This window comes from Capsaspora owczarzaki (assembly GCF_000151315.2).
Source record: "Capsaspora owczarzaki ATCC 30864 unplaced genomic scaffold supercont2.8, whole genome shotgun sequence".
NCBI lineage: Eukaryota > Filasterea > Ministeriida > Capsasporidae > Capsaspora > Capsaspora owczarzaki.
In genome coordinates this window covers 683,881-708,198 of record NW_011887299.1, presented here as the reverse complement: position 1 = coordinate 708,198, position 24,318 = coordinate 683,881, and the positions used below count along the sequence as shown (strand labels likewise).

The window sequence follows — 24,318 nt, the reverse complement described above, 5'->3', positions numbered from 1 at the left end:
CTTTTTCTTCGTGAATCGACAGTCCATTTTTTTCTTCGAATTGGGGGTTTTGGCTGCTGAAATGCCTCCGCGCTCATCAACCAAGTCCGCGCTGGTGTGTGCGAGTATTCTGGCGCTCGCCATGGCAGTGCAGGCGGTCGCCTACGACGCTTCGACCAGACCGCCTCAGCGCGTCGTCTTCCCGTGGATGGGTCTCGAGCGGACGCAGGAGAACATTCCGCAAGACCTCGCCACACTCCAGGCGCACAAGGATGTCATCCCGTGGGTGTCTTTCGAGCGATTCAACTTGGTACGCAGTGCCCTGGAGCTGAGTTGGTGTGCACTGGAGTTGAAGTGGGAGGCCGCCTTTTTTTGCCGCTAAACCAGGCTTTGCTCAACCTCGCTTTCCTTCTCTCTCCTCATGGCTGTATCGTGCGCTTCTTTGGTAGGGTCCCAATGGCACTTTTGTCATCAATGAACTCACGCAAGTGGGTCCGACGCTGATTGCTGAGGGCTTTGGTAAACAACATGTTTCGTTGTCAGTGTTGTGTTAATGCTCCGCATTGACAACGCACAATCCGCTTTGACAACTTGTCATCACAGGTACCTTCCCGATGATATCGAGCTTCCCCGATACCAATCCAAACCTCGAGTACACGCGGGAGGTTTGCGCAAACCCCGATCCGTTCATTGCCGACTTGGTCTTCAACCTGCTCAAATTCAACTACACTGGCGTCAATGTCGACATTGAGCCCGCGGGTGGCATTGGCACCTACCAAGATGCTGTTGCCTATGCAGGCTTTCTGGACAAGCTCAGCCGCGCGTTGCACCAGCACGGATTGACGGTGACGGTCGATATTGCAAGCTGGACGCCCGTTTGGAACTTTACGCTGCTCGCCGAGACGAGCGTCGATCTGTTCGTGACCATGGACACGTATACCTACAACCAAACGGCGTGGACCCACCTCTTTCAGAAGGCGCTCGATGCCTTCGGGCCGCATCGGCTGGGCGCAGGCATCATGACGGTGAACGCCGACAACAACCAACCGCTGTCGCCTGCTGATATCAAATTCCGGTTTGATGCGATTGTCGCCGCCAATGTGAATGTGATTGGCATTTGGTGCATGCCGATTCCCGATCAGTTCTGGCCCTTCATTGATGCGTACATGGCGGGCACGGCCATGCCCGAGTTGTGAGGGTGCTTTTTTTGTGTGTTCATGTTTTTGTTTTTGTTTTTCTTTTTGTGCCATCAATAATAGAAGGCGCGCAGTGCCGCATGAATGACGTTGCACAAAGAGTTGGGTTGTACCGGATACGTGTAGTGTCGCAGCCGAGTTTTGGTTTGGGCGCGAAAGTCAAACAAAACGTCAAATTCTGTCGCAGCTTCGTCGTGGCCAGAGTTTTCGCAACTGACTTGAGGTCGATGGTTAAATCGTATGCGCATTGATCTCATCATCGACTGCAACAATCATGGTCGTGTCTGCGACATTGAGGTGTCCGAAAATCCAAACGAGGTCGAGCACATGATCTCGCCAACTGCAACATCTGTCTCGCCCCAGCTGTTCTGTCTCATTTTACTCTCTGCTCGTCTGCTCTGAAGGCATTCTTCCCCCCGTGCGCACCTTGTCTGCAAAGGGGGCTACGCACCTGATTCTCGACCTTACAACGAAAAAACAACTGCGTGAGCCAACGGGGGTGAGATTTGTGGGAAGAGCGGCTATTTACTTAACGCTTTCGCTTCACGTTTTTGGCTTATTAAACGGATTTACAACCACCATAAAATACAAAATCTTCCACCTCGCTCTTGCAATTCATTTTACAGCTTGGCAGATCATTGCGCAGCAGTCTGCGAAGCAGCGATCAACATGGCTGGGGTAGGTGAACATTACTCACGCAGCACGCAGATCAGCGCGCTGATTCCACCGACAGCAAAGCCAGCAAGCCAGCAACAGTGACCAGAATCACACGTGTGACTTTGATGTGGTTGCTCGCCCGCCTTTCCCCCCCCCCCGCTACTCTGCTCAGCCATTCCGTTGGATTTTAAAATACTCTGTTACCACAAGTCACAAGCATCAACGCGGCTGGCTCAGCGCAACGCAAAGCGCCAGCGAGCCGCGTCTCACAGTGTGCGCCTCGACCAATGAAATTGCTGCAAAATTGTGCGGAACGTGAACAAAACACCAAAATAAAACCCCAAAATAAAAATAAAAAGCAAACAAAAAATTACCTGTCATGTGTGCGCTCCAAATCTGCAGGCCTGGAGCACCCCCTGCGATTGCGTAGATGCATGGATGGGGTGCGCGCGCACACTACGCAACGACCTGCATTGAATTCAGGCCCAACTGGCCGACGCAGCGGCCGCCAGCGTAATTGTCGGCTTTTTTGGCTTTTTCGCTGTTTCCCACTGTGGTAGCGATTTTTGGCTTTTTTTTTTTCTTTTCTTTTTCGTATAAGTTTGCTCCTTGTGCCGTGTTTGACCTGCGTTCGAGCTGTTTTCGTGCTTTAGTGCACCTTGCTGAAGCATCCTTCCTCCTCGAACAGCCACACAACTCGTTATGCATGGCTGTGTTGGTTTGAGATCATGCACACAAAATTTGGCTTTGCTCAGTCTTGCTTTTTTGCCGCCAACTTATTTCACGTTTTCAACGCCGTTCTTTATTTTCTGCTTCTTGTTTTCGCTTTTTTGTGAATTCTGGACCACTGTCGCCGAGGTGTTTCTCTGGTATGTTTCCTTGTCCATCTCACGCACTTGCGCACTCGTGCTCCTGCTCCTGCCCCTGCTCCGTGTGACAAACGTGCGCTGGAAAATGTCCAGCCACTCAAAATCGCCCACCCCCTTTTTCACCCTTTCACCCGGTTTCTGCTCAGCGGTGCTTTTCCCGCGCTGCCACTCTGCACCATTCCGCCCTCCCCGCCTCCTCTTTGACGCCGGTGGTTGCATCGTCTCTTTCGATGCCCTGCGCTGCAGCGGCAGTGACAGCACCCCTCCGTGTCCCCTCGTTTTATGCACATGCGGTTCTGCTTCTGGCGGTGGACTCACTCAGAACGACATCAGCCACTTTTATTTTCCTTTTATTTCGATTTTTGCCGCTACCTCCACTCGAAAAAAAGAAAAAGCCGCGCAAACTGCTTCCTTGGCTAGCGTGTGTCCGTTTGCACATCCAGCTCCGCCGCTTGGAGGATGTCACCGTGTGCACTTGTTCTCCCTTGCTGATCAGTCACACTGCGGTGCGCAATCGAAACGAAGGCAAAAACGAACGAAAACGCAAAAAAAAAAAAAAAAAAAAAAAGCCGCATTTAAAATTGAGGCCGAAAACATGACCAAATGAAAAGAACGTGAAAAGCGTTTTTCTGTACCTCCATCCGAAACCTTTATTTTTTTTTTTTTTTTTTTTTTTTTTTTTGCAAGCCATTTTCCATTGGTTTTTTTGTGATTGGGTTTTTGCGAGCGTTCTTTTGTTTTTGCTTTGTGTTGTCTTCTCTTTTGCTTGTCTCGTTCTTCTGCTGTTTTGATGTTGAAATGGCTTTTGGTTTGTATTCCATTGCGAATTTGGCGAGTGGCGGGGAGTTTCTGTGGGACTGGGGTCACACATGGCTTATATTCTCACCCACAGTTGTCAAACCGCTTGTTGTTCTTGTTGTTCTTGTTACAGAGTCACACACACACACACACACACACATCTACTTGACACAACAATGACCGTCTCAAAGAAGCACGTCTACCAAGCCATCGACCAGGTGCCCAACGCCGAACTCCGCGTCAAGGCGGTTGTCAAACGCATCTTGGACACGGTCGCGCCCGCCTTGCAACAAACACAGCAACACTTGGCCGCATCCGCCCTGGCCACTGCTACGAATGCTACTGCTGCTGCTGCTGCTGCTGCATCATCTGTGCCTGCCGTCAAGCCGTCATCCCTCTTTGCATGGGGCCGCATGACCATTACCATCAAGGACGACGCGGCCAACACGATTGAGCTGTGGAAGCCAAAGCGCGCCGACATTATTGCCGTTTTTGCTCACATTCACATGCACCGCCGAGCGCTCTTCTCGGCTCTGGCGCCCGACTTTGAGTACGTCTACGAAGACGCGTCCGGTGACGACCGTGACTTTTCCGCCGCCCAAGCAGTCGCCTCGCAGCAAGAGCAGGCCTTCGCCCAGCAGCAGGCTCACTGTGGCATGCCCAACCCCGACTGCCCCGTCACACAGGCATGGTTTGCTGCCGCAACAGCTGCTGCTGCCCGCTCCGCCGAGGCTTGCTCGGAAGCGCTCCCGCGCGTCGAGTTGGACGCACCCGAGTCTGATTTTGGCGCCATCCAGGAGGCGCTCGATCGCTGCTGGGGCGTTCACAAGCGCACCCTCTGCCCGGCACTCCGTCGCATTGGCGGTGTGGTTGCTCCAGTGGCACAGGCACCCATGCCCCGGCCGCAACCCTCCGCTCCGATGATGGTTTTGCGCCAACAACAGCAACCACAACAACAGCATCAGCATCAACCAACGCTCGAGGCGCCCGTTGATGCATCGTTGCCCGTCAAGAGCAACCCCTTCCGTGGCCTCGAGTTCCTCGCCTCGGCTGCCAGCGCACTGCTCGAGTTGGAGCTCCAGCAGCAACCCGCACAAGTCCGCAGCCTCTCGCCTGCCGTGTCTGTCTCCTCGTCCAGCCTGTCCGCGCCATCGTCGCCCGTTCCAGCGCCCTTGCAGACACCTTCCTCGCCCGAGATGCAGCTCGTCGCGGACGTCTACGAGCCAGCCTCCTACAGCTACGGGTCGCCGCAGCCTTCGTCCGAATCTGAGTGCGAGTACCCTTCCTCGCCCAAGATCCGCGAGTCCAAGAAGCAACAACGCAGCATTGCCCCATACTCGATTGCAGCTCGTCCCCGTCTGCAAAAGCAGCAGCAACAGCAACAGCAGCAGTTGCAAATGCAGCCGCAGCCACAGCCGCAGTACTACTTTCACCAGTTCCAGCCGCAAACCCACGCGCAGCCTCGGCAAGTTGTGCTCTTCCAGCCACAACAGCAACAGCAACAGTTTGTTCAGGAATCAGTGGTTGTGTCGCAGCAACAGTACTATATGGTTGCTCCTTCCTTCCAGCCTCAAATGATTCAAGTCTTTCCAGCGCACCAGCAGGCTCTGATGCATTGATTTTTTTTCTTGTTTATTTTTTTACTATTTTGGGTTTGTATAGATTGATGGATTTTTTTTTTTTTAATTATCACTTTGTCAATAAATCTAGGATTGAATCTCTACAGCGTTCATGTTTATACGCAATGCTGTGTTGTTCGCTGTTGACTAGTTCGTCTATTGCAATAGCGCGCGCTTTAACTGTGATTCATTGGGACTGAGGAGGGTACCGTTGTGGTTGGTGCTGCTGCGGGCGCTGTTGCGATTGCTGTTGCGATTGTTGTGGCTGAGAATGCTGCTGTGGCTGATGATGCTGTGGGGGATAATGCTGCAGTGGATGTTGCTGTGGTTGATATTGCTGAGGCGGATGTGGCTGAGGCGGATGAGACGCAGCGGAATGGGTGCTTGGTCGCGGCGCATATCGCTCAATGACAAACGCCGGGACTTGGAAATCTCCACGACGAAGACAATTGGGAATACGATGCCGCGGATTTCTCGGCGCCACATATGGCAGGCTTGGATCCACGTAGTGCGGCAGATGGTGCGTCACCCAGCTGTGGTCGACGGGATTTTGAGCGAGCCGCGGGATCAGGACGCTCCCGAGCGCAGACCCGATTCCTTGAACGCTTGCTTCGACCATTTTGTCCGCAATCGTGCAAAAGCTGTCTGTAAACTTGGTGCCGGCAGACTGCTGGTAGAGCGGGAAGAGTCCGTTGGCCAAAATCTCAATGATGCTGTTCGAGCCCCGCGTCAACGCGTCCGGACTGTACTCGCGCTCATCGAAGAACTTGACAAAGTACAGGCACGCTTGGCGATCGGTGAGCGTGCCGCACGCGCAGTCTGCTCCAGCGAACAGGCCGGGGCTCTGGTGATCGACCTCCTCGCGCCACTCGGCGTTCAGCTGCTGCGCTGCTGCGGCCACAAACGCAGGCGCAAAAAGGCTCTCCGGCCGGTCGGCTCGGGCGCGCAGCTCCGGCGGGACGTCAAAGCGCCCGCCTGGCAGGGTAATGCTGCCCTTGTAGCTCGCAACGAGGCGGATTTTGAGCGCGCTCGTCCTGCGTTGCATCATCTGCGCGTTCTGCAATGAGGGAACGTCACTTGGAGCATGGTCGAGCGTGAAGCGCCATTCCGTCGGCGGGACGTAGATGGCAATGCCGAACGCAACGTTGTCCGTTGTCGGTTGCATTGAGTTTTGCAGATACTAAGACTGGACGAGGACGAGGAGGAGATTGTGTATTAGGGAACAAAAGAAACTCGGAAATACACACACAACCAGGACGAGGTGAACACAGGCCAAGGAGTGCGGAAGGGAAATATGCTTGTATCCCAACATGTGAATGTTTTACTGCTTCTGTACGTCCTTGAGAAGCGCTGCCAGACGACCAAGGGCTGTGTCCTGCTTGCCAGCAATGCCAACCCCAGTGCACACACAAGTTAGAGTAAGCAGGCAAAGCCACAAGAGCCGGAAACCAATGAAACAAAAAAAAAAAAAAATACACCACCACATCCGAAACTCTGCTTGGTTTTACCATCTGCTCGGGAGTGGCGACCGAATAGGAGGCGCGCACATACGACGATTGACCACCGCCAGGGACAAACGCATTGCCGGGCACAAGCAGCACATTCTTTTGAACGGCCTGTCGCAGAATGAGATCGCGCGTGTCCGCAATGCCGTTCAGCTTAAACCACACAAACATGCCGGCCGTCGGTTCGTTCCACTCGGCAAGGCCCTTGAGATGGCGATTGGCAGCTGCAAGGAAGGCGTCGCGTTGAGTGCGGTAGAATTGAGCGACATGGCGCGCGTGGAGCTCAAATCCAGGGATGGACAGCTTGACGAGATCCAAGCCAGAGTCGTACGGGGCACTGGTGTCGCCGGCAAGGAATTCGGGCTTGGGCATTTGCGTCTTCCACGTCTTGAGCAGCGAAGCGGCGAGTGCCTGGGAAGAGCCGCTCGCGTGCAGGTTGGTCGCCTGCGAGTGCAAGTCGATGCGCTCGACCAAAGGAGTCGGTCCAGTCACATAGCCGAGGCGCATTCCGGCCGACAACACCTTGGACAGCGAGTCAAAGCGGAGAACGCGGTCGTCAATATCGAACGAAAGGTACGACGGCACGCGAGGGGAGGTAAATTGCAAAAAGTAGTATGGGTCGTCCTCGATAATCACAATGTTGTTTTCAGGGCGGCGGCAAATGTCGTAGATGCGGTGCTTGCGCTCGAGCGTCTGGGAGCCCCCGCTTGGGTTGGATCCGGTCGGAATGGTGTACAAGACACGCGGGCGGCGGCCTTGCGTGGCCTCGTTCCAGTTCGTGAGGGCCGAATCGAGCGATGCCGGGATCAAGCCTGGATGTGCATGAGAAGAGGGGTGTGTGAGCAATCATATGCGATGTGAGCGTGGCAACACAGCAGCGAATAGAGAGGAACTCACCGAAGGCATCGGTAGCCAATCCATGCAGCTTGACTGAAAGCGGTTGGAGTGCCGACAGCGAACCGCTGTAGGTTGGGTTTTCAAGGAGGAGCGTGTCGCCCGGACCCAGAAGCATTTCGAAACATTTGCCAAGACCGTCTTGCGAGCCGACGGTGACCGAGAGGGAGGATGGAACCCGGAGCTTTCGGTCGCCGTAGTGATACTCGACCTGCATTTGCTTGAGAGCAGAAACGAGTTCGGGCAATCCCGGGGTGGCCGAGTACTGCAGCGATGCGCTCGTTTCTTCCGGCGTCAAGTGGATGGTGCTTCCGTCTGCGAGCGTGTAGGACATGCCCTTGAACGGGAAGGTCGCTGGGTTGGGCATTCCGCCTCCGAGCGAGATCTGCCAGTTTGAGACAACACGCAAAAGAAATTGTTGAGTTAGAGATGTTTAGAAATCCAACAGGACAGGACAAAACGGGAATTTCGGGATTTTTGACATTTCTGAGATTTTTCTTCTTTGCGCGTCTCGGCCAAACCCCCTTCCCCGATTCGTGTGCCCTCTGGTCTGGCTGGCTGTGGCGGTGAACCGTACCATGCCTGGCTGCTTGACGAATGGCATGAGCGCGCGGATGGCAGACTCGCGGCGCACGCGGCTTGCAGGGCTCAGGTACGACGCATAGTCGAGCGGCGGGGTTGGGGTCGCAGGCGGACCAGCAGCAGCAACTGAAGCTGAAGCCGAGGCAGTCAGGGAGGTCGCCGAGGTCGAGAGGTGACTGCGTAGCTGGTTCTGGATCTGGATCTGGATCGGAACGGCCATGGTGGCAGTGGCAGTGGCAGTTGTGGTGGCAGTCAGCAGCGGTGTCAGGCGGACGAGCGAGGCTGAAACAACCGAAAGCATGACCCCCAGACGAGCACAGAAGGAGAGAAGTGAAGTGATGCTTGCTTGCATCGTCCTTCCCATCGAAATTTACATGGGCTGTGCTGTAAACACAAAAAACTTTGATCTATCTGCAACACCACCTGAAGCACTGCTGATGAGCGTGCAATGTTTACATCTCCCGTTATTTGAGAAAAACAAGGGACGTGAAACAGAAAGCGCGGCTTTTGTGCAGGCACTTCCTGACAGACCTCCTCTGACATTATGCTTGATCTGGCTATCGAGTACTGCACTTTACACAAAGTACTCGTGCAAGTGCGCGAGGGTTGAGAAGCTCGGCAAGTCTGCCTGAAGAAGTGCGTTTCGAGTCGCTCTAGATTGAGTGAAACAACGAGACAAATCCAATGCATGTCCATGCGTTTCTAACTCATTTACTCACCTCCAGTGAAACACGGAAATGCTTAGCACAGTTCTGGAAAGCGTCGATGCGAGCAAGTCAGTCACTTTTTCTTCTAATTTTTTTTCTGTTTGGAAAGCTCACAGCTTGTTTAGCTGTTTGTTCAAAATCTTCTCAAAATGCTGTCGCCTCATTTGATGACCCCGAAACAGTACGAGCTGTATGACAAAGTCAAGTATACGAATGGATTCCTCTCGTAAGGCAAGCCCGAGTTTGTTGGAACAGTGTGACAACGCGTGGGCTGATCAAATGAAAGACAGGCTGCAACACAATAAGCTGGGCATACCTGAAGCTCAAGCAATTGCTGTGGCAATCAAAGAGAATGCGGCATTGCATGAGGTCCAGTAAGTCATCTCACTTTGACTAACGCATGGGAGTGGGCGGTCCTGCCGAGCATGAAGAGCTTTCACTGATGGAGGGGATGGACAGTCTGGGCTGTAACCAAATTGGAGAAGCGGGAGCGCAGGCGATTGCTGACGCACTCAAGGTAACCACGTCGGTTACTGGATTCCAGTAAGGCATCTCACAACGTGGATGCGTGAGAGTGGGGGATGCCAGCAGAGGGCATTCTAAGTACTCACTGCTGAGGGAACGGACAGTGCTCACCGCAACCAGATTGGCGACGTTGGAGCGCAGGCGATTGCTGAGGCGCTCAAAGCGAACACGACGATAACCAAGCTCGAGTACGTCATCTCACAATATCTGATGCTTGTGAGGCGGGGGACAGGGTGTGATCCAGCAGAGGATTGAAACGTGCTCACTAAGAAAAAAAAAAGTCTGAGTCTGAACCAGATTGGCGACGTTGGAGCGCTGGCGATTGCTGAGACACTCAAAGTGAACAAGACCCTGACGTCCGTTCGGTAAATACTGAGTGCAGCAAGATGCTTTGAATATCGATCGACTCGTATGCCAATTTGCTCTAACAAACATGCCACGTCAGTTTGAATGATAACTTCTTGACCCACGTCGGAATTTCTGCTCTCAGACAAACAGGCAATACCATTTGTAAATTCAAGTAAGACCATTTGTTTATTGCATTCGGTTATGAAGAAACAAAGTCGAACGGTATGTCACTCACATGGTTTTTGTGAACTTGGGCTTCTTCGATGGAAGTTTGGAAAACCAAAAAGTTCCACCACCTGCCGCATCGGTTCAGATGACAGGCAGTGTCGCAGCAACCCCTCAGCCCCAACCTTCTGTCAATCTTGCAGTTGAGAATCAGCAATTGCGCTCCGAACTCGCTACCAAAGAGCAAGTCCTCGCTGCAAAAGTTCAGGAGCTCGCTTCCAGAAATGAGGCGCTCGGGACCAAAGACCAAGAGCTCGCTACCAAAGACCAAGAGCTCGCAACCAAAGTGCAGGAGTTGCAACAACTGCGCTCAAGTCTCGCTGCCAAAGATCAGGCGCTCGCTGCCAAAGATCAAGAACTGAAGTCAGCTCTTGATCGGATTGACGTCCTTGAGCGCAATCAGCCCGCTGCTGGATCCGCGTCGAACTTTGACGGACCCATCCCACAAGTTCCTCTCGCAACTCTTGTCGCCGCCACGAACAACTTTGCCGCTGATTCTCTGCTTGGAGAAGGAGCATTTGGTCGCGTGTACGACGCCAGTTTGCCTGGCCCTCGCGTTGCCATCAAGAAGTTGTCTGCCGAATCCAAGCAGGGCACGGTTGCATTCAAGTCGGAACTGGACTCTTTGTCCAAATTCCGTCACGCAAACATCATTGCGATTCTGTCGTATGCAGAGGAAGGTGACGAGCGATGCCTGGTCTACGAATTCATGCCGAATGGTTCAGTTCGCGATCGCTTGAATCTGAAGAACAACACCCCTCCGCTGACCTGGGCCCAGCGCCATAAGATCGCGGCCGATGTCGCCCGCGGCATGCACTACGTCCAAACGGCCTTTCCTGACCATGCCCTGTTCCACCTCGACCTCAAGACGGACAATGTTCTGCTGGACGCGTACTTTAACGCAAAAGTGTCTGATTTCGGTCTCGTCCGAGCTGCTCAACACCTCGATGATAAAAGCTACCTGCGTACTCAAAACGTTCAAGGCACAGCTGCTTACATGTGCCCCGAGTTCTTTGCCGAGGGCAGAATGACCATCAAGACGGACGTCTTCGCCTTTGGCATGATTCTGCTCGAGCTCGCGACCGCCGCCAAGCCCGGGCCCAGACTGAAAACTGATATGCGCAAGGCTGTGAAAACCCAGAAATTCGTTGAGATGCTGGACTCGGCCCTCAAACCAAGCGAGACAGAGCTCCAGAGCATCAGCGAGCTTGTCATGCTTGCGATGGAGTGTCTTGACGACGCTGCAGACGATCGCCCGTCCTTTGGTAGCATCCTTGTTTCGTTGGATCCGTGATGATCCATCGGATCGCTGAAACCCTTTGAGAATGGGGCGATGGTCCGCAAAGTTGGGGCTCTGTCGTGAACGCAATCCGCCTGCATTTCGTTGAATTGTGCTCTTGCATGATTGTCGTTTGGTGTTTTTGATGGAACGTCGGCGTTGTTTTTGTGTGTTGCCGAATCACTTTGTTCAATCCGATAGTCAGTCTGGAAAATCTGTGTGAACTGTTCCATTTATACCAGTGCATGAATGGGGGGGTACGGTAGCCAGTCTTTTACACCTGTCTCAGATTCTGGCAAATTTCCCCCAAAATGCAGCCACAATTCGCGCTGCTGTTTGCTGCAGCGCTCGCCGTGCGATTGTGCCTGGTTGTCTACGGCGACTGGCACGACGCTCACTCCCAGGTCAAGTACACGGACGTCGACTACCATGTCTTTACAGACGCGGCACAGATCGTTGCTCATGACGGAGGGTCGCCGTACGATCGCCACACGTACCGCTACACGCCCTTGCTCGCATGGATGCTCGTGCCGAACGTGCTCGTCCACCCTGCGTTTGGCAAGATGGTCTTTGTCGTGGCCGATCTGCTGGCTGGCTGGCTCATCGCGGCCATCCTCGCGCTGCCCCAGTCGCCAGCAGCAGCCGTCAAAGCGTCCGGCCGCTCGACAACCACCGCTGCGACGCCAAGGTCACCGAATAGCAATGATGCGACTGGCATACCTCGGCGATCGTTGCGAAAGCGCACAGTCAAGGATGGACTGGGTGACGACACCTCAACCAAGATTGACCAATTTGACAATTCTGGCAATCTGAGATCGTCCAAGGCCGAAACTCCTGCACCCACAGCAACTCAATCAAGCAGGATCCATTACCACTGGTTCTTGGTCGGGCTATACCTGCTCAATCCGTTGCCGATTGCAGTGAGCACGCGCGGCAATGCCGAAGCACTGTTATCGGTGCTAGTGCTTGCTTGTCTCTACTGCGCCTCGCGTAAATGGCACTCCACGGCCGCCGTGCTGTTGGGTTTTGCTGCGCACATGAAGATTTTCCCAATCATGTATAGCTTGCCCCTGTGGCTGAATGTTGATGGCGACTCTGACACAACTTTCACAACTCAAGCCGGGTACCTTGATCGTATCATCCAGTCTGTGCGAAGGTTCTTTTCGTTGAAACGGCTTTGGTTTGGCGCCATCGCAGCTGGTACATTCCTGGCTCTCGGTCTCTGGATGTGGACAATGTAAGGCAGCAAATGCGAAATGCGTGCTTTCGACTTTTCAAACTAATCGATTCGCGTGCCGCTGTCAGCTACGGTTGGCCGTTCTTGCACGAGACATTTCTGTATCACATCACCCGCAAAGACCATCGGCACAACTTTTCGCCGTACTTTTACATGCTCTATCTCACGAATGGGGAGAGCGATGTGTTTGCGCGTGTTGTCGGTCTTGCCGCGTTCTTGCCACAAGCCCTTCTTGTGGGTATTGTTGGCGTCGTGTTTCATCGCGACCTTGGGTTTTGCTGCTTTTTGCAGACATTTCTATTTGTTGCGTTTAACAAGGTCTGCACATCGCAAGTAAGCAGCGAAAAGCGGTTGCATGTTGTTGGGTCGTTTGTGTTTGTTCTCCTGACTCTCTCTTCAATATCTCCTCTGTGTGTTTCTGCACCTTTTGTTCTTGGAGCAGTACTTTGTCTGGTATGTTTGTCTACTACCCTTGGCAGTCAGGTCGACCAATCTCACCTGGAAGCAAGGCGCAGGGCTGTTTGCGCTCTGGATGGCTGTGCAAGGCCTCTGGTTGGCACCTGCGTATCTCCTCGAGTTCCAGAGCCAGAATACCTTCCTATGGATATGGCTTGCAGGCCTAGTGATGCTCGCGGGCAACATTGCCATCGCACGCGCGTTTATCCTTGCTCGAGTCGTCTGAGCGTTTGAGTGTATCTTCCTTTTTTTTCCTTGCAACAAACAGCTCGCTTTCACATTTCATGTTCATTTCTTCATTTCTTGCTTTCCAAGTTCTTCTTCGTGTTTATGTTGCTCAGTCTCAACTTTCACACAATGATCAAGAAGCTGTCATCAGGGTCTGACATTGCCGCCACTCGTGCGATTGAAGCCGAAGTTGCGCGGCTGCACCAGCTCGAGACCCAGGCCGGCCACGCTCTGAGCGCGCTCCTCCTGCTCCACCACAACGCATCCACAGAGCCAGCGTCGTCGTCGAGCAAGAAGGGCGCGTCGTCGACGACCTCTGCGTCGGTCTCTGCCTCACAGCAGCAGCTCCGCCACGCTGTCGGTGATCTCCTCGCCGTCCTCAAGGCAAGCCACCCTCGGCCATAGGCGTTTTCCCCTCCTTCTACACGAGCTCATTTTCGAGATCTCGCGTCGAATGTCCAAGTCGGGGTGGGAGGAGCGCAGGGGGGGTGTTGCTTTCAGTGGGACTGACGTTTTGGCGCTCCACATGGTCCGACTCCACTCCTCCCCAGTACCCCCCTCTCAGTCACAGTCACAGTCACAGTCACACAGCTCATCACCCACTATTGACAATCTCGTCTTGCATTGGAACTCATCGTTTCGTGTCTGTCTGCTTTCCAGGCTGCTCAATCCGCTGCAACCAAGGACGCAAACCCAAAGCTCGTCCAGCGCACTGTGCACGCGGCATTGCTCGCTCTGCGGCGCGTGATGACACAGTTCCTGCATGCTGAACATGCTGCTTCGTCGTCGTCGTCGTCATCGAAAGACACCTCCGCTGCGCACAAGTCGAAAAAGTCGCGCGTCGAGCAGGACGACTTGGACATTGTGCCGTGGCTGCACGAGCGCTACCTCGAGTTTGTGCGCCTCGCGCTCGGACTGCTTGCGCATCGCAACGGCGTCATCCAGGCAACGTCCATCGGCGTGCTGATGGAACTGCTGAGCGCCGAAGCCGAGCAGCTCGCACAGGAAGCCGACGCTCAGTCCAAGACGCCCTTCCCATCGCAGCTCTTCTCGCGCATCCTCGCTGCTCTCGTGTGCAATGCCCACTTTGGCGATCAACTCGCGAGCGCGTTCATCACCGGCTACCTCGAAAAGTTTGACGATGTTCGCTTTTACACGTACAAGCATCTCGCCAGCCTGATTGCTGTTGAATCCGCACGCCAAGGCTCGCCCCAATCGCAAATCACTCAGGCCAACATCACCATGGCCCAGTTTATCCAGCACATCTTCCTTCTGCTCAGCAGCGCCAACATGGCCAACACTGCTGAGGACTTGAACGGCTTCCACTGCGGCGAGCCTGTGGGAGGTATGATGACTGTTTCTGTTGGTTTCCGTAGTGGGGGGGTATTTGTAAAGAGTGGGCGAGGGTAAAGTGCCTGTCTAACTCAATTTTTGCTCGTCACTGTTCCGCAGCCTCCAAAATCGCCAAGGCAAGCAATCGCCAGGACGCCCGCAACAACCGATTGAAGGTCGCCTTGTCCCACGCCGAAATCAAGCATGACGGACCCAGCAAACGAAGGCGAAATCAAGCGGCCAGCGAAGCCGATGCGGACAACGCTGGATCGGATGACGACGACGATGATGCCCCCAAGCGCAAAGGCAAGGGTCGCCAGTCTCAGCGCCAAAACAAGTACAATAACGACGACGACGACGACGACGAAATGTACGACATGGATCTCGTTGGCGAAGACATGGACACGAGCGACCTCGGCATCCAGGACAACAGCCTCCAACTCCACCCATTGAAAAACCTGACCGAGCATCGCGCCGTCTTTACCGACTGCTGGCTGGCCTTGCTGCGTCTTCCACTGCCGATTGACATTTACAAGCGCGTGCTCATCATCTTGGACGAGCAAATTCTTCCCCATCTAAACAAGCCCAAGTTGCTTATCGACTTTTTGACGGAATCTTACAACGTTGGTACGGTCGCGCACGTCTGCTGCTTGTCTTTGAAGGTTGATTTGTGTTTCTATGACGCGCTGATCGTGTCTTCATGCTGGTTTTGTTTCAGGTTTGTTTGTTCCAGGTGGTGTGGTCAGCGTGCTTGCCTTGAGCAGTCTGTTTACCTTGATTACCAAGCACAATCTGAGCAGAACTGCTTTTTGAATGACGGTCGCTTTGACTCAATCCGACGTTCACTTGTCATTGCTCGCCCTCCCTTCTTGTGTCACAGCGACTATCCCGAATTCTACGCCAAGCTGTATGCCTTGCTGGACCCCCAAATCTTCCACGTCAAGTACCGTGCTCGGTTCTTCCACCTGGCTGATATCTTCCTGAGCTCGAGCCATTTGCCGTCCTACCTTGTGGCCTCGTTTGCCAAGCGATTGGGTCGCCTGGGGCTTTCGGCACCGCTGCCTGCACAAAAGTTGATTCTCCAAATAATCTTCAACTTGATTCTTCGCCATCCTTCGTGCATGGCTCTTGTGCATCGCAATCTCGAACGCAAGCTGGGCGAGCTTGCCGAGTCTGTTCCATCCTACAAGGAAGATCCTTTCGATGCCGATGAGCCCAACCCGGCTGCTACCCGTGCAGCTGAAAGTTCGCTTTGGGAGCTTGATGTAAGGGCTGCTTGCAATATGTGCAGTGCTGTTTGGCTCGAATCCTTTTGCACGTGTGCTCATCCCAGTTGGGGCCCCTCTCAAACACTCTGTAGGCAATCAAGAGCCACTTTTCGCACGACGTGACGCAGCAGGCTGCCGTCTTTGAAGGCAAGATTACCAAGATTGAGTACGATGTGAACGACATTGTTGAGGATTCGTACGCTTCGGTAAGTCTACCAACTGGTTCTCTTTGAACCCCCAATGAGAAACGCGCCAACGCTCACTCGCATTCCTTCTGTTTCCAGCTGTTTTCCAATCTCGCAGGTCGCAAGTTCAAAGAAGTTCCGTTGTCCTTCGACACGGTTGGAACATTGCTAGACTCTCAAGAACTGTCGCAGTTGTGGGAGATGAGTTGATTTGCAATACAAAGTCGTTTACGAACAGGGTTGACAAAAATACATGAAACTAACATAAAGTGAAAATAACAAAAAAAAAAACAATAACGATGAGTTTCGCTGGTGGGGGAAATATCAATGCATGGCGCCTGATCGCGAACCTGTCGCAATGACGCAGGCAGGATTGGCATACGTTCGTCGGTGAAGCCAGTAGCAAACGACAGTCGCAACTGCACACGCCAAGGCCGCCAGAATGAAGGACAGCCGGAAGCAAGCGACACCGTAGCAGTTGGTTTGGGTGGGATCGGCAATCTGCGACACGTAAATTTGGCTGTACATGATGCTGAACAGAATCGTACCCGCGGCAGGCGACAAGACTGTCATTCCCCAGTTGGTACCGAAATGCTTGAAGCCAAACAGCTCGCCGACAATGACGGGGCCCAGCGCCATGAGGCCGCCAAAGCACAGCGCTACAATGATGGACGCCAACGCCAGCTGCGCTGGGAATGCTGCAACAAAGACCATTGCACCACCCATTCCGGCCACCGTGAGGAGCAGTACCAAAACGGGCGACAGGACCCGTCGGTAGGCATCGGCAACAGAGCCCCAGAAGATGCGACCACATGCGTTCGCAATGGCAAACGCGACCGTGAGCGTGCTCTTGTTGCAGCCACAGTCTGGCTCTGTCGCAATAATCGAGCCGAGCTTGTTGATAAACATGGCACCAGCACCATCTTGCATTGCCATGACGAAAAACAAAATCCAAAAGTTTGAATTGAGCAGCAAGCGCTTGCCGGTAATGTCGAGATTCGGGTCTGTCTGTGCGAGCTGTGCGAGCTGCTTGTGACTCTCCTCGTCGACAGAAGGTGCGTTCTGGCCTTCGTCGTCGTCGGCGGCGGCGGCGGCGGCTTCTTCCTTCTCTGCTTGAGCATCATCGTGGTCTTCGTCGTCGTCGTCTTCATCTGCTTCTTCCTCCTCTTGAAGGCGAGCGTACTTTGCCGACCGCCGCGACGATCGCTGCCGCTTTGGTGGTGTCATGGCAATTTCAGTCGTGCCAGCCGACGTTGACGAATGCGCAGCAGCTGCTCCGTCGCCACTCGACGGAGGGAACTTGAGGAATATTGCACCAATGATACCCACGAACGTATAGGCGCCCGCGACGAAAATGTAGTAGCTGTTGGCCTCGTTGAACGCCTCGTAGATGAGGGTGAAGATGCCGGACGAGAGCCCGACGCACGCCGCGAGCACGCCGGTCGCCTTGGCCCGGATGTGGAACGGCAACCAGCGCAGATTGACAGCCATCGCGGCCGTGTAAAAGCCGTGGGAGGCCTGTCCGATGCCAAAGAAGAGGGCGACGAGCAGCTCGTACGGCGTATCCGTGGGCGCCCAGAACGTCCCCGCGAGGCTCGCGTACGTCACAAGGTAGCATCCGCTGGCGATTGCAGCAGAGACCAGGCAGGTCAGGCGCGGGCCAAAGCGGTCAAAGAACAGGCCCGACGTCACGCCAAAGTACATCCCGAGCAGGCCCGCAGTCTGGATGGCCGTGATCTCGGGCTCGGTCAGCTCCAGGCGCGACTTGATGCGCACGCCGAGCACGCCGAACGAGTAGATGGTGCCCATGCATAGCAGCAGGAGCGTCCCGCAGCTGAACGGGAGCACCAGGCGGCGTGGCGGACGCAAATCCGTTAAGATGGCCGCCACACCCATTGTGCTCAGTGTCTGAGATATTTTGTGAAGGGAGATGGGGAGATGGGAGTGGTCGAATAAAATCACTCGAGCTTGATCTATTGCAGCGAGTGAATCAAGAAGACTGCGTGATTGTGTTCTGTTCATTATTGTTTCCTTTTCTTAGAATTTGTTTTGTACAAAAGCAGATGCTCAGAAGAAGAAACAAGCACCCACCACTGAAAAGAAGCAGAAAATACAAAGCAGTAAAAAAAATATCAACACACGTTTCGTTTTTTGGTAGTCGTAGCATGCAGGATCATCGGACAATCGCCGTTATCATGCTGAAACAGTCACATCAGCCTCGCTTGGGGCCGAGCTTTCAGCCTCGCTGCTCGTCAAAGTGACTGCTTTCGGGCGTTCGTGCGTGGAAGATTTACGGAGAACGTCCAGCTCGGCCAATTCCTGCCCGATGGCGACGCGGTGGTGCTCGTGCCTTTCTGCAATCCACTTGGCATCGAGCGTGATTTTACTCAAAGCATTCTGTTTGAAAACCCAAAGGAGGCGAGCAACAGTTGGTCTCAAAAAAAAAGAACAGTAAAGCTTCTGCGTTGCCTCGGCATCGGTTTCCCGAGAAGGCAGCGAGGTTAACATTTTGAACAGGGCGCCAGTGTCATGCAGCGACATCAGCGACATCAGCTCGTCGTGGTGGCGACCGATCATTGCCAGGGCAAAGTTGAAGAGCAGGTTTGTGCCCTCAAAGAGGATGCAGTCCCAAATGCGAAGGGCAATCTTCAGAAGAAGAAACAAAACAAAACAGGAATCAGCAACGATGATCAACCCAAAACTTGTGCCAACAATACCAAACCAACATCTCGAAACCTACCTTGAGCGGCACAACGTTGGCAAACAGAGTCAAAAACCAGTTCAGCGAAATCAGCGTGATATCGACGCAGTGCTCCTCCAGCTTGGCATGCAAATCAGGATGGCGTTGCGCAACAAGCTCCTTCAGCACACGCTGGTCTGCTTGAGCGCCGAGAAGGACCTTGGAATAGTACTGATCGGGCAGCATTCGAGCCATCAACGTTTCCATCATCCAGTAGGCTTCCTCTTCTTCCATCAGAAGCAAGAAGCTGGCGACAATCACGCCCATGCCTTGGCAGTAGCCGACCTCGGGGAACCGCCAGCACAGCGCGTGCAGGACTCGTCTGAGTCGCGCAATGCCGGGGGCATTGGCAGACGCAAAGAAAATGTTATCCGGCATGGTTCGCAAAAGATCCTGGAAAGAGAGGCAAGCAGAGGCCCAGGTTAAACCACTTCAAACAATAACAAAGAAACACAAGCAAGTGACGTCGCCCATGCTGCCTTACCTTTTCGATTTGTCGATGGTACTCGCCATGATCACCACCGGATTGTTGCTGCAAGTATGCATACATGTCTGGCTGAGACCTCCATTGGCTCATGGCGGAGGTGGCCCTCAACCAAATCTGCACAGGAAAATCGAAAACAAAAACAACGTCAATGCTCAACACAAATCCCTTGAATCCATTCCTTGCTTGTCTCTCAAGCTCCTCCTTACGTGACGCCGGAACTTGTTGGGGATGCCTCCGCGAATGAGCTGGGTCAGATTCTCGGCAGGCGGAAGCGTCGCGCCAAGAGTCGCCCACCGCACCTCCTTGCTGCGCACGTTGTACACCTTTTCAAGATAGGCAAGCCATCGAATTTGATGCCTTGTGCGCGCTGTATCGAGCTCGGGCGAGTGATGGTGGTGCGGAGCGGGCACCAACGCGCGGGAACTCGAGCAGACCGAGCTCAACTCGACACCATACTCGTCCACCGGCATCAGCCGGGCAGAGCCCTTGCTTGGAGCGACCGAGGGACTGGCGGCCACGACCGTCGCTTTGTCTGTGGCTTCCGCAGAAGACGACTCATTGCTGCTGCTGCGCGCATTTCCTGATGTTGGACTGGCGGCCGAGGGTGTGGCTTCATTGCCAATCTTGCTCCAAATCGAAGAAAACAAATCCTTGAGACCTTGCGGGACAGAGAAGAGATCCTCATCGCTGTCCTCCGCCTGGCCGGCAGAGCCTTTTTGCCTGCTTGCAGCGGCAGTCTGACGCTCCTTCTCCAGCTCCTCCTGCCGGCGTTGCAAGGTGGCCAGAGTTTCGCTCGCCCAGCCACCGGCTTCCCAAGCATCGGGTGTGGGGCGTAGACTACGAATCACGCACCGATACGCCCGGACGTTGCTGGACAAGGTCGCTGCCGCGGTCGCCGCCGGTTGCGTGCGCGATGGTCTCGCGGTGGCATGAGTGCGTGAGTGCTTGCCGGCGCGTCGGTTGGATGCCTCGTCGCTGTCGCTTTCGGTGACAGTGTTGATTGATTGCGAGCGCATGAACGACGCATGGGGCACACCGAGACTGAACGAGGACTGGTGGCTGTCGCTCTCGTCTCCAGAGCCGTCCAAGTCGGCAAGTACCACCGGCTTGTACTTGAGCGAGGAACGAAAGTTGGACGACGATCCCGAAGAAAGGACGGGGAAGATGGACGCCGAAGGGGCAGGTGCGCGCTGTGCTGGCGACCCCCCAGACTCGGCCTCGTCCTCGGAACTCGGAGATGTCGTACTCTTGTCGTTCTTCTTGCTGGAGGATGTGGGCTCGTCCATGTCGCTCAAGTCGGACTCGCTTGCCAGACTCTCGACAAAGCTGCTCGCGTCGGAATCCGCGTCTTCCTTGCGCACCATTTCGGCCCCTTCTTCAAACAAGGATGTCGACGACAGGGACATGCTTGATCCATCCGCGGGTGTGGAAGCTTCCGATGTCAACGATACGACGTCAATGAGCTGCTGTGTGAAATGTTGCCAAAACAACAGAATTGATCATAAAAAAGTAAGTGACTCGATCGGCCTTTCTTTTTTTTTTTTTTTTCAAGAGACGCTTTCCAAGCTTAGTTACCTGGCTGGGGTTGTTCGCCTTGGTCGCTGGGGCGTTGACGGACGGTGTCAGAGCATTCCACTGGATGTGTGGCATGACCATTGGCTTGGCTTGGATGGCTGAGCTACCAGTGCTGCTGCCAGTCAACAGGCGATGCGATCCACTAGAGTGCTGTTGTGCCTGTTGCTGCCGTGCATTGGGCGCAGAGTGGAGACTGACAGACGTCGTTGTTGGCACGCTTGCAGACCGTGCCGCAATACTGCTTTGGCTGGCTTTTGTCGCGCTCCTCGCGCCAGTCGGTCCGCCTGACGAGCTCCGCGCCGTTGCTTGAGGCACTACCGACGACACACTGCGTCCAAACGGAGTCGGGGTCGGAGTCGGGGTCATGGCGTTACCTTCAGGGACCTTGTCGGAGTTGTTGGACCTGCATGTCGTCGCCCAGCCCGTCGAGGTAGTTGCACATCGAGTCGCTGATGGTGGTGGTGGTGGTGGTGGTGGTGGTGGTGGTGGTTGTATCTGCTGCTACATCTGTCTTGCCGTGGTGGGTGCGGCGGTGCTTGGCAGGACGGCGGACGGGCGCACGCTCATCCGCGTCATCATCATTCTCAGCGCCGTCCTCCCAGTCGTCGTCGTGGTCCTCGTGGTCCTCGTCCTCATTCCCGGCAACAGAGCGGTAGAGCGATGATGACTGTGATGATGACTGCTGGTGCTGCTGTGGCGCGGACGAATCCACGAGCGACGACAACCAGTTCCACATTGAGAAGAAAGGGGGTGAAGCGGGCGAGGAAGGAAACGAAGCCGTGTTCCACACTGGCCAGAAGAACGAAGGAAAAGCAAATGCACGCAAACCAAAGTAAGACTGCAGATGCAAGTCGTGTAACGGGAATTAAGAAGCCACGCAAAAGAAGAGGGACATCGTGCAGGTGGCAAAAATGGTCGGACAAGTCGATCATCGCTGCAAGACCGGGTGCAACGCATACAAGGTGCAATGGAGGCAATGGCATCAAAATAACAATTTCAATTTGAGAATACCAGATTGCAGCAATACCGACGAAGCAAAACAGAAACACCAACAACAAAGAACAAACACAAAAACACTGCAAAATCACCGGGCGGCTGGACAAAGTGGTGAGAGAAACAGACAAAGGACAAAGGCAAGAATCAACAACACAAGAGAGAACAAGAGAGAACAGGTGCGACCGACAACAACCGCACAATGAAAAAAAAATAGCAATCGACCGGCTGTTCAAAAATTACTTCTTGAAGAAGCGCATGTACACAACGATACCAAGAATGCCCATGAGAACCAAGACGATAATGTACATAATGAGGCGGTTTTGGATGATTCTGTAGGCAGGGCGCAGGGAGCTGTTAGTCCAGCCGCTCCCCCAAAAAAAAATCAAACAAATCAAACAAACAAACGCTGTTGCTCGCCTTACCGGTAATACATGCCGTTAAGAATACGCCGACTGCGAGTCAGGTTGTCGTCCGTCTCGTGCAACTATAAGAACAAGGGTTTCAAGCACCACAGTGAGAAATTGGAAGCGCGTGGACCAAACCTGCCCGGCAGAAAATAATAAACTCACCCGTCCTCGAACGCGAACAATGGTCTCACGCTGGGTGCCAAGCTCGCCAAGAATGTCCTGGCCAATGGCCTCTGTGATTACGACGCGACGACGACGATGTGAGAACAAATGAATCCCCCTACAAATAAACAATTCACCAAATTAAAAACTCACCAGATTCGGCAGCAACACGCTGTGCGTTGTCTAGCCGGCCGGTAGTGCGGTTCAGACGGTCGTGAGAGTCGAGAATGCGCGAGCGTTGGTCGTTGGACTGTGCCTCGACATCTTGGTAAGCACTTCGGCCGCCAAAGCCAGCAGGGGATCCAGCGCCAGAGCCTCCGCCGAGAAGATCGTCGCGATTGCCAGAATTTGTCAAGCCACGCTGTGAAAAACGACGGATGTGAGTTTGCTGGACAGGGGAGAGGGGAGACAAACGAAAAAGTTGGAACGGCATTCATACCAGCTCCTTCTTGATGCGAGCAAGCTCGTTCTGGTACGTCTTCAGCTTTGTTTGCAGACGCGGGCGGAACTGTGCCGGTGCGTTCTTGAGCTCGAGCTCCATGCCTTGCACCTGAGAGAAGCGGAAGAACAAAGTTAGGAACGGTGTTGAACTGTGACTGAGCTCGTGTCTCGCCCGAAAACCGAGCCATTGCGCCAACCCCAACCCCAACCCCAACCCCAACCCCAACCCCAACACAATGCAATCCTGTCTCTCGATTGGATGTGCTGTGATTGACGAGGGTCCAGAGAGGGCTTCTGGCTTACAATCTCATCGGCCTGGACGATTTCCTTCTCGACCGCCTTGATCGCAGCCTTGCGTTGCTCTGTGGCATGAAGCACCAAAAACAGCACACAAAAGTGAGCATCCCAGCGATCATCCCAGCGTGTTGCAAAGACAGCCGAGTGTGGAGTAGAAAGAAAAGCCAATGCAAACTCCATAGAACTCCATGGAGTAGAGTTGGATGGGCTGTTTGTTTGGGGGCCCCAGCATTCGAGCTTTGGCGCTTTGAGCACATTGGCAGCAGTAGCAGCAGCAGCAGCGTGATGAATGAGGGAGGACAGAAGAGGGTGGAGGGTGAAGGTGGGAAGAGAGGAGAGGTGAAGAGGAGAAGGAGAAGCGTGTGACTGCTGAACGACTGGACGATGCTTTCAACGGCGGGCCCCCACCCCCCTGGGCCGCGCAGCTCCATCAAAGCGAGGTGCTGCTGGTGAGAGAGAGTGGAGGGGGAAAGGCGACAATGGAAGTGCGGGAAGAGGGGGGAAAGGGCAAGGAAGCAATAATAATAATAATAATGAGGAAAATAAAAATAAAGGGGAAAAAAAGCGACGATGACGAGATTGCAAAGTGATAGGAACGGGATTCACTAAACGGCGCGTGTGAGCCAAGGAAAATAAAGGGCGGCTGCAATACGCTCCAGTGAGCCCCCCACAGCTCACCAACAACAGATGTAAAGAATCATGAAGCCTTACCGCCGGTAAAGTTTGGGATTTGCGAGCTCAGCTTCTTGGTGATGCTGGCCGAGATGTTGGTAAACTCAAACTCGTAGTTCTCAAAGAGCTCGCTGGACGCCATGTTCGGGAGAGTTGCACAAAGGAGGAGTGGTTTGGATCAGAGACTGAGAAACAGACTTGCAGATTTCGGATCTCGGAGCTGCAATCGAGGATTTATGTTTGTAGTTCATGTTGCAAGGCTTATCAGACGGTGGTACATTCGGGTTTGAAGCACCGGGTCGAAATGGCACTCTTTCGATTTTAATCGTCGGCTTGCTTCTCTTACGACCTCACCCGGAAACTGTAGCATGCTAGTATGGACACACAAAATTATCGTGTTCTCAAGAATATCATGAAGAATGAGGGGAAGGGCCGACAGGGGCAGAGCAGAATCCGGATCCAGCTCACTTTGGTGTTCGCTTTTTGCGAGACGCATCGCGACAACAACAGACAGAACAAGACAAACAAGTATTAGTCCCCGTAGAGGTCGTTGATAAAGGCTCTGCTTCACAATGGTGACGGTTACGCGGGATAGAACTGTGCTGCCGCTGCCTAGCCCATGCACTGGAAATCGAGTCGGATGCACTTCAAT

At 53.9% G+C, this 24,318-nt stretch overlaps 10 protein-coding genes across 10 annotated transcripts; 5 read left to right on the top strand and 5 right to left on the bottom strand.

Moving 5' to 3' along the window:
* The first annotated feature begins 34 nt into the window (after window positions 1-34).
* CAOG_05148 (hypothetical protein) lies at window positions 35-1,270 on the top strand. The gene is made up of 3 exons (XM_004346783.2): window positions 35-289; window positions 429-498; window positions 583-1,270. The coding sequence occupies exons 1-3, from the start codon at window positions 62-64 to the stop codon at window positions 1,173-1,175; spliced, it is 891 nt and encodes a 296-aa protein (XP_004346833.2). The 5' UTR covers window positions 35-61; the 3' UTR covers window positions 1,176-1,270.
* A 1,330-nt stretch (window positions 1,271-2,600) lies between these two features.
* On the top strand, window positions 2,601-5,249 carry CAOG_05147 (hypothetical protein). Its single transcript, XM_004346782.2, has 2 exons — window positions 2,601-2,701; window positions 3,633-5,249. The coding sequence occupies exon 2, from the start codon at window positions 3,676-3,678 to the stop codon at window positions 5,116-5,118; it is 1,443 nt and encodes a 480-aa protein (XP_004346832.1). The 5' UTR covers window positions 2,601-2,701; window positions 3,633-3,675; the 3' UTR covers window positions 5,119-5,249.
* On the bottom strand, window positions 5,127-6,295 carry CAOG_05146 (hypothetical protein). The gene has a single exon (XM_004346781.2). The coding sequence runs from the start codon at window positions 6,281-6,283 to the stop codon at window positions 5,306-5,308; it is 978 nt and encodes a 325-aa protein (XP_004346831.1). The 5' UTR covers window positions 6,284-6,295; the 3' UTR covers window positions 5,127-5,305.
* A 20-nt stretch (window positions 6,296-6,315) lies between these two features.
* CAOG_05145 (aminoadipate aminotransferase) lies at window positions 6,316-8,423 on the bottom strand. The gene is made up of 4 exons (XM_004346780.2): window positions 8,095-8,423; window positions 7,521-7,902; window positions 6,627-7,435; window positions 6,316-6,493 (listed from the first exon to the last, which is right to left on the bottom strand). Exons 1-4 carry the CDS (start codon window positions 8,398-8,400, stop codon window positions 6,440-6,442), a joined length of 1,551 nt encoding a protein of 516 aa, XP_004346830.1. The 5' UTR covers window positions 8,401-8,423; the 3' UTR covers window positions 6,316-6,439.
* Window positions 8,424-8,892: 469 nt separating this feature from the next.
* On the top strand, window positions 8,893-11,396 carry CAOG_05144 (protein kinase). The gene is made up of 7 exons (XM_004346779.2): window positions 8,893-9,032; window positions 9,097-9,180; window positions 9,266-9,349; window positions 9,436-9,519; window positions 9,613-9,696; window positions 9,777-9,851; window positions 9,950-11,396. The coding sequence occupies exons 1-7, from the start codon at window positions 8,956-8,958 to the stop codon at window positions 11,196-11,198; spliced, it is 1,737 nt and encodes a 578-aa protein (XP_004346829.1). The 5' UTR covers window positions 8,893-8,955; the 3' UTR covers window positions 11,199-11,396.
* Window positions 11,397-11,440: 44 nt separating this feature from the next.
* Window positions 11,441-13,161, top strand: CAOG_05143 (mannosyltransferase domain-containing protein). The gene is made up of 3 exons (XM_004346778.2): window positions 11,441-12,420; window positions 12,489-12,753; window positions 12,863-13,161. The coding sequence occupies exons 1-3, from the start codon at window positions 11,495-11,497 to the stop codon at window positions 13,100-13,102; spliced, it is 1,431 nt and encodes a 476-aa protein (XP_004346828.1). The 5' UTR covers window positions 11,441-11,494; the 3' UTR covers window positions 13,103-13,161.
* Window positions 13,162-13,182: 21 nt separating this feature from the next.
* On the top strand, window positions 13,183-16,169 carry CAOG_05142 (hypothetical protein). Its single transcript, XM_004346777.2, has 7 exons — window positions 13,183-13,488; window positions 13,765-14,449; window positions 14,557-15,063; window positions 15,170-15,230; window positions 15,317-15,701; window positions 15,797-15,910; window positions 15,989-16,169. The coding sequence occupies exons 1-7, from the start codon at window positions 13,207-13,209 to the stop codon at window positions 16,097-16,099; spliced, it is 2,145 nt and encodes a 714-aa protein (XP_004346827.2). The 5' UTR covers window positions 13,183-13,206; the 3' UTR covers window positions 16,100-16,169.
* On the bottom strand, window positions 16,077-17,875 carry CAOG_05141 (hypothetical protein). Its single transcript, XM_004346776.2, has one exon. It carries the CDS (start codon window positions 17,783-17,785, stop codon window positions 16,214-16,216), a length of 1,572 nt encoding a protein of 523 aa, XP_004346826.2. The 5' UTR covers window positions 17,786-17,875; the 3' UTR covers window positions 16,077-16,213.
* Window positions 17,876-18,082: 207 nt separating this feature from the next.
* On the bottom strand, window positions 18,083-21,427 carry CAOG_05140 (growth hormone-regulated TBC protein 1; the record flags this gene model as incomplete). Its single annotated transcript, XM_004346775.2, has 7 exons — window positions 18,083-18,275; window positions 18,396-18,535; window positions 18,630-19,022; window positions 19,114-19,230; window positions 19,323-20,582; window positions 20,692-21,094; window positions 21,132-21,427. The coding sequence occupies 7 exons, from the start codon at window positions 21,425-21,427 to the stop codon at window positions 18,083-18,085; spliced, it is 2,802 nt and encodes a 933-aa protein (XP_004346825.2).
* Window positions 21,428-21,668: 241 nt separating this feature from the next.
* CAOG_05139 (hypothetical protein) lies at window positions 21,669-23,838 on the bottom strand. Its single transcript, XM_004346774.2, has 7 exons — window positions 23,706-23,838; window positions 23,001-23,059; window positions 22,696-22,806; window positions 22,410-22,617; window positions 22,257-22,327; window positions 22,110-22,171; window positions 21,669-22,017 (listed from the first exon to the last, which is right to left on the bottom strand). The coding sequence occupies exons 1-7, from the start codon at window positions 23,806-23,808 to the stop codon at window positions 21,924-21,926; spliced, it is 708 nt and encodes a 235-aa protein (XP_004346824.1). The 5' UTR covers window positions 23,809-23,838; the 3' UTR covers window positions 21,669-21,923.
* Between the last annotated feature and the right edge of the window lie 480 nt (window positions 23,839-24,318).